This window comes from Pundamilia nyererei, unplaced genomic scaffold (genome assembly GCF_000239375.1).
Source record: "Pundamilia nyererei isolate P.nyererei 1_Seehausen unplaced genomic scaffold, PunNye1.0 scaffold00100, whole genome shotgun sequence".
Taxonomy (NCBI): domain Eukaryota; kingdom Metazoa; phylum Chordata; class Actinopteri; order Cichliformes; family Cichlidae; genus Pundamilia; species Pundamilia nyererei.
Genome location: NW_005187501.1, coordinates 2105521 through 2113510, shown reverse-complemented (window position 1 = coordinate 2113510; position 7990 = coordinate 2105521). Strand labels below are relative to the sequence as shown.

The window sequence follows — 7990 nt, the reverse complement described above, 5'->3', positions numbered from 1 at the left end:
TAAACAAGCGATAAAATAAGCCAGTGATGAAGAAATTATGTAAAAAACAAAAACAAAACCCAAACAATAAAAAGTGATACTCACAAGGCACAGCATGACGATACAAGTTGGCTCGGATTGTCTTCTGCAGTTCGTGGTCAGGAGAAGACTTCTGAAACCTCAAGCTCAGATAGTGCTTCAGATCCTTGTTGAGCTTGTGACCTGGAAAACATGGCCAGACAAAAACAGCTCAAATAAATAAACCTAAAAAAAGGACATCTTTTCACCACTGACATGCTTTCATTCACCCTCAAGTAATGTCATGAAAGGCCACGACATTTCCATTGTTCAAATAGTGACAGAGGACCAGACCTTTCTCAGACAGTAAATAAACAATAACTTGTTACACATACATCTGATTCATAGTGAAGAATACAGTAAATATGTGACAATATTATCAAATATTATCACAAGAGAATTAGTGGTGCTTACTATGGGGCTAATGTAAAAAAAGAGTTGGGGCCTTATAAACAGTTTGACTACAGCAGGGAAACACACACATTATGTACTAGGATGGTCCGTTTATTTGGGAAAGGTAGAGACTGAGGGAGGTTTGGGTAATTGTTTATAAGGCTGTCTGATTGGCTGGAATATTCATGCACACTCATCAACCATCCAATCAGGCGTGAGGATGCTGCTGGCTGAGTTTGAACAGAGCTCCGGCGCTCACAATGGGGCCAGATGGTCAGAGCTCGCTCTCACGCCAGGGTCTCATTTAGGACCATTTAATGATCTCCAAATATATCATCCATGTCTGGGAGAGCTGGCACGCAGTTCTTGGGGGAGGTGCCATGGCCTCCTGTTGGGATCAGTTCATAGTAGAGGAGTCTCTCCTTGATCTGTGCTTCCTGATGCCAGGGTCAGTGTCCTTACTGAGGATGTATTGTTTACTTTACAACTGATGGGACTTGGAGGGAATTTAACATTACAGTAACATAAAAAGGGCCAATTGTTCTGTCAACTGGGATCCAGCTGATCCATGAAGTGACTAACTACTGCTGACCTAAGCGATCAGTGTCAGTAGGGTATCTCTAATCTATGAATAAGATCAGTATGATTGTTTCCTGAATTAGTACACCTCCAAGGAGCAGGTCATACAGCACATATTTTTAACCTTTGTTTGACAACGACTAAGCAAAATTTAAAAGATAAAAGTTTCTTCAAGTTAATAGAATGGTTAATGGTTTGAGTTCAAATAAGAACTTCATAATGGTAGAGAGCAGTTAGACCTGGAAATGCCATAGCCGTAGAGTTTCAGTGAAGTACTTTTACTAAAACCCTTTAGTTTCAGTAAAGGCTTTTCAGGGTGGAGAAGTCTAAGCCAGGAAGGAGGCAGGAAGGTTTTCCAGTTTTGGAAAAAATTCTATTCAGAAGTAGGAAAAACATTACAAAAAAAAGAGACAAAGCAGAATCATCAGAAGGAAAAAAACCCCCAAAACTACTGGTCATCTATCCTGAGGTTTCGTGTAACGTGACATCATCATCTGCCCCTCGTCACATCCACCCGACCACCCTCTACTTGGACACGACCATAAACACTTGAACACTGAAGTAAAGCCAATAATGCAAGGCGCAGAGAATTAACAAAAAACATCTAAATCAAACATGAATAAAGAATGAGATTACAGTTGCAAAACAGTTTGTTTACACACAAATTTGAAGCTCTGTGAAAACAATATTAAAATAGAAGTTGAGAATAAGTTTACAGCTAAGATTCAGAAAGAGTGCTGGGCTAATAATACCACAGTGATTCTGCTCCTGGGTGTTTTCTGCCCTAAAACTGGAGACAGTGGCTAAGATTCTATGTTGTTGTATATTTCAGTTTCTGTGCACACACGTACACACACACACACACACACACACATGCACACACATAGCCCACCGTGTAATTCAGTGCAAGCAAAGCACAGTCAGGTAATTGTTACCTAGCAACCAGCCAGTGCTGACGACCATCATTACGGTCCCTGCTAGGCCAGCAGAAGTCAGATTGTAAGAGGAAAAACAGATACAACAGCATACTCTCTCAGACATGCAAGCACACACACACACACACACACACACACACACACACACACACACACACACACACACACACACATGCACACATCTTTTTTAATCACTGCATCCTTTGCTGTTTTCATGTCTGTAGCGATTTGATTTATACAAACAATGCTTCATCTAAAATAAGATGTGTTACACATACATTAGCGGGCGCCTTTACTGTCTTGTCAGTTTTGCTGGCTCAGATGCTTTCCCTGAGATAAGACCGCTGTCGGGAACAACCCCCCCTCCCACGGGTGTTACAGTTAGCAGAGGGTGGGCCGCCTAGGTGTCATGCTCCATCAATGAGAAAGTCATCAAATATTCAATATTTATGAGGATTATAGGCATGTGGATCACAGATTACCACTGCACCACTGTGGCATGCGTATGTGTGTGTGTGTGTGTGCATGCACTTTATATGCCGTTTATTTATATTCTACCTGAATTTTTAATTACAAATGCTGTTGTGCAAAGCAAATGAGCAAATGGTTTGGTGGTGAAGATGCAGCCTTCTGCAAGTTAAACTGTAAAATTAAAAAATATTTCTATAAAGATGTTGAACAAATAAGCACTCCTCTCATGGAAAATTCATGGTTTGATTTGATACATATTAGCCGTGTCACAATTTCTGATATATTTTTATTACAGCAAGAAAAAGGGGCCTTGGATTTTTTTTTCAATTTCTTACCATGTTCAAGGACTTTAACTAAAACACAATTTTTTTCTTGACCTATTTAAAGCGGTTTTCCAGCAGCATGTGACACAAAGCTTTAAAATGCAACAAAAACAACCAGATGTGGTGTAAAAAGTGGAGATAATATCTCAGCGACGACGGCGCTGCAGTGTTCCACAGATTTTTTGAACAATGGACATGGTGAATTGTTCAATTCACCATGAGCTGAATGGAGATCCCTGTATTGTGTACGCTAAGAGCGCTGTATTGTTACTGGGAATGTACTGGACATTCTCATACAGCTACTGCTAATCCACAACTAATCTCTCCTAAACACAGTCTTTATAATGCTGTTGTTCTTTTTTTGTTTTGTTTTTTAAAAAGGCACATACTACTACTGCACTGAACATATACATTTTTGATCTGATACCTTATAACATGGGAAATGTTAATATCTGTGATGTAATGTGAAAAATACATTTATAGTGTAAAGTCTACAGAGTCATTGAATTCTGCACAGTAATCTGTCATATCCACTTGCACAAGTTCCACTTTGGTGTTGTTTTGGCTGGTTGTGTACCTCTCAATGATTCATAGATAATACAGAGAGAGATCCTGCAGCAGATTGAACTTTCTGGAAGAAAATTATGTGATTAAAAAAATGTGCAGCTTCCTTGAATCTGTGTTTGGTTTCTTCTCCTCCTGTAATAGTGCTGTTATTGAGGTTTTGTCTAAGTGGTGACACCTATTGTTCAGGAGAATACTGCAGCAAGTACCAACACTCTCAGTACTGATGTAACTGGTACAGAGCTGGTTGTGTTGGTGTTTGTGCATAATGCATCCAGTGTGGTGGGTATGAATGGCCCATAAGGAATGGGTGTCTCTTAATCAGGTTAAGAAAAGAAGATATGTAAGCAAGTAAAAACTGCTCTGGTAAAAGAAGAAGTCTACAAACAAGAACCAAGAGCTTATGGAAGTGGAAAGTCAGAAATCTCGAGTTGCAATTGGAATTTTCAAATGGAACTTCCCAGTCAGAAAGTTGGAGAAACCCTTCCAACCCTGATTTGTCCACAGATCCAGGATGGCAGCAGTGCTAATAAACAGTAGCAAAACTGTGATGCTTGTGCTCTTTACTAGGCCTGGTGTGCATTTTTTAAATCTATACATAAGCCACACACAGAGCAGTGACACAGGCTCCATCCATGAATGTGTTGCAGCTGCTACAGGAAAAAAAATAGAGGATCACAAGAAATAGTGCGTTCATCCTCTAAATGTTTGTACCAAAGGACATATTTACTTTGTAGTAGTTAATGACTGACTGACTAACATTGCTATCCTTACAGCAAAACTGCTTGGATAGTTAGGAATTTGAGGCGAGACAATGAATTAGTTAAAAGACAATGGTTAAATGCTTTTCCTCAAAGATCATATTTACAATAGTCACAGTTTTATTATGTAAAATATGAATATTTTCTGATCTTATCTTCTGTAATATAAAGTTATTATGGCATATTATCAAATTAATTACATATTATGATGCCTGTCTTACTTTAATAATGAATATCAGACCTTAGTTTTGGTAAACACGGGCAATATAGTAAGTATAAATGTCTTTCACGAACACATGCAGCCCAAAAAATGCCATACCATTTTGTCAGTGAAAATGACAGAGAATCTGTGTCTAAATGATAAGATAGATCCTTTAAGAAGTTGAAGAAGATATTCTTGATTTTCGTAACACTCAAATCACTCCATCAGGGAAAAATCTGAGACACCAGAGACATTAGCGCTTTGAGAGATGGTTCTTGGGAGTTAGGATGTTTGTGAAGCTGGCTGGTAAAAGACTGTGTGTGACAGAGATTGGTGCTTTTCAAGTCTGATGAGGCAGAAGAGAGATGTGTGAATATGTAAGGGCCCCTGTCCTTTTCCAGATTGACAGAGAGCGCTGGAGAGAGATGGATTTAACCCAAATAAGAGTGGATTATACACATCCTCCATGCCTCCAGTCAGCATTACATAACCTTAAATCTAGTTATGCATCCCTGTCTCAATTTGGAAATGGAGGTGGAGGCTGGGGGACGCAGCATGTGCACTTAAACATCTAAAGAGATAGAGATTTACACATTCTCACATTTATTGACTTGACTGCGAAAGCAGAGATAAATACACACAAAATGCATCCACGTCGTGATCATGTGATGTTAATTGGAGAGGCTATCATAAGAGCTTGTCTTTAGAAGAGACATTTGAAGAGGATAAAAAGAAAATCTCATGCATTAAAACATGCTGGCCAGATGACAAGAGCACACAAACATATGGCCGTGACTGGCTAAAACATCAGCAGAAGACTGTGCAAAGCAGCTGCAGACTATAGTACCACAGAGCAGCTGTCGTCACTACGAGTCACTGCTACTGCGTGTCAATCAAGCCTGTGGAAATAAACATGCCATTCAAACCACAGGCTTAGGCATCCAAACACCAGCGGTGTTGTGGAGGTGTTTGTGATTGTTTTTTATGTAAAAGTAGTCAGCAGCTTTTGCAATCAGTTTTTAGGAAATATCCACCATATCAGTGTGTTTGCTGTCTGCCTGTGAAGCTCTGCTCAGCTGCTGATTGGGATTCATCTCCCATCCTAAAGCTCAACACTGCCCTCTGTGTCTCCAATCCTCATAGCCTGCAAGCCTGATTCCAGCAGATCCGTTACCATGGCAACACAGAGCCAACCTGCAAATGACATGAGCCATGTGTGGTCATTAGAGGATGCTGCCCTCCAGTGGTGGATCTCAATTATGTGAGTTCTAATAAGAAAACATAAACAAAAAGAAACAAAAAGATGTGGAGATTTTAGACCAGAGTGCTTTCACTTCATTTGTAACTTTGTAATTTTGCTTTACCACATTTCACAGGAAAATGTAATTTAAAAAAAAAATCCTTTAAAAATACTGTACTACTACTGCTGCTTTTACTTAGTGACCTTAGTTTTGCTTCCACCTCTGCCACAAAGGTGTTTGTAGTAGTAAAAAAAGAGTTGGACAGCACATAAAAACTGTCTGCAACCAAGGTCTGACAAATCATGTGTAACGAAAAAAAAAATCAACACAACTGTTTAATCCCAAGATAAAGACCACACAAGCAGGCGTAGTTTCATGCTGGCCATAGCAGAAAGAATCCCTAAATTACAGCTGCTCTCTGGGAGAATGCTGCACAGTTTATACTCTGCAAGTGGTAATTACCATAAGAAAAGTGTGTATTGTATGATAAGATGGTAATAATGGAAACTTTAAACACTTGTTTTCCACTTTATTTACATTAAAGTAGACTCAAAACAAACATAAACATCCCCAAAGATAACTCTGTAACACCAGCAAGCCTCTGGAGAAACCTCCCTTCTCCAGAGGAAGTTGCAGCTGGCACTGATTAGATGTTAAACGGTAGGCAAGTTGCCCTTATGTGTAAAGCAGGACAGTCAATCATGCAGACGGACACACACACACACACACACACACACACACACACACACACACACACACACACACACTTCTGCCTATTATAAAACAGCACCTGTGGTGATGACAGAAGGATTATTGCTTAAGAAAAGGTTTACTTCCAAGCAGAGGGTGTTAGGCAAAGGTGACCGTGTTAAGATATTTGGGTATAAAAATTCCAGGTGCCACCAGTCATTCTTTCAAATTACCTAATATGTTGTCTTTTAAAGAAAGTTTTAATTCCTGTTAATTTCCTTGCTGATAGTTGAATGGCTTTGTTGGCTGGCTGAGCTGCTGAGCATAGTGATTGGAAACAGAGGGAGGCTGGTATGAAACGCAGAGAGCTGCAGAACTGCTAGTGCAAACTTCTGTTGTGTTCAGTCAAAGCCGGCCTAACTGTTTCTAGTCCTAATGGTGCGCTACGGGCCTGCTGCTGCAGGTTAGCAGTGACAGCACAGAGTAGCACTAACCTTCTCATCTCAGCTATAGTACTAACTGTTTAAACAGTAACTTACAGAAGCTAGCAGACAGTTCATCTAGAGCTCTTCCCCATCATAACACCGTCTACATCAGGATGAGATGAACAAAGAGAAACGTCCTGCAAAACTGCGAAGGCCTCAATAGGTTTTTCGATCACAGCTTAACTGAGAAGGCTCCACTCTGGCTGCGTCCTTCTAACTGTGGCACAAAGTCACGCATGGACCGAAATGCTTTCTGTGAATGTTTCAAGCAATCTCAGGTTGATAACCCTGAGCTTAAACAAAGAAATGGTATTTCCTCCAGGTGACAAATAATATTGTATTTCCTCTGCTGATTCCAAATAATAGCCACAGAGAAGGAACTGGAAATGTTGGTTCTTAAACAGTAAATTCCATTGTTTAAGCAGCTTCCTGTGGGTCTCAGCACATCCCGTCAGTCAACATTAGACTCTCCAGTTACAGATGAGAGCATTTAACTCTACATTATCCAGTAATACAAGGAGGGGCTGTCTGAGAGAGGTTAACATCGGGTGGGATGCAAGAGACAAAACTAATCAAATACTCCTGCTCTCAGTGATGTGCTTCACTTGACTCTCTCGGTGTGATAAAGTAGCTGCAATCTCCAGCTATTACACATCCATTACCCTGCCCAGTTAACGACAGCTGATACAGAAGACTTGATAGTAGTGATATTAAACATGGATCTCACATTTTTGTTCTCATGGGAACTGAATGCATACACACGATTTCTGTCGCTCCCTTATAGCCATATGAACATACAGAGACAGAAAGGAAGTGCTTTTAGGGTCATCTGCACATGTTCACCACTAGCAGCCCTGCAATCAGAGTGCCAGGGATGGAGAGGAAAAAACAACAATCACAGATAGGTCTGCCATACAGCTATGGACTGGTCCTCTGCCATCTCCTCCTATAATTACCTCCATAACCAGCCACACCCAGAACTCCTTTTATGTTACTCCCACTGTAACATCCTGCTTTCAATGGGACCATGGAGAACCCGAGTGTCAGCATCATATTCAGCAAAATAACACCATCTGGGCAGTGACACAATGTTAAAGTGAGAAAACTCAGTCTGTCTTCCTTATATCTGTTTTCATATATATATTTTTGTTGGCCAATTAAAAAGCAAGAGTCACGACTGCACAAAAGTTAAAAGTTACACTAACTTTGCTAACAACAATAAGCAAAAACTGTGTTTGTGTTTTGCTGCATATTTTTTGAATAACACATTTTTTAAATGCAAAAAAAAA

The 7990-nt window shown here is 40.0% G+C and overlaps 1 protein-coding gene across 10 annotated transcripts in view; it reads right to left on the bottom strand.

Moving 5' to 3' along the window:
• The window catches only part of LOC102193390 (membrane-associated guanylate kinase, WW and PDZ domain-containing protein 1-like), a 98572-nt gene that overhangs the window by 71027 nt on the left and 19555 nt on the right, over nt 1-7990 (bottom strand). For all 10 annotated transcript variants that reach the window (XM_005740518.1, XM_013912767.1, XM_005740511.1 and 7 more), the window contains exon 2: nt 85-201. In XM_005740518.1, coding sequence (XP_005740575.1) covers nt 85-201 — 117 coding nt within the window. The remainder of the gene's footprint in view (nt 1-84; nt 202-7990) is intronic.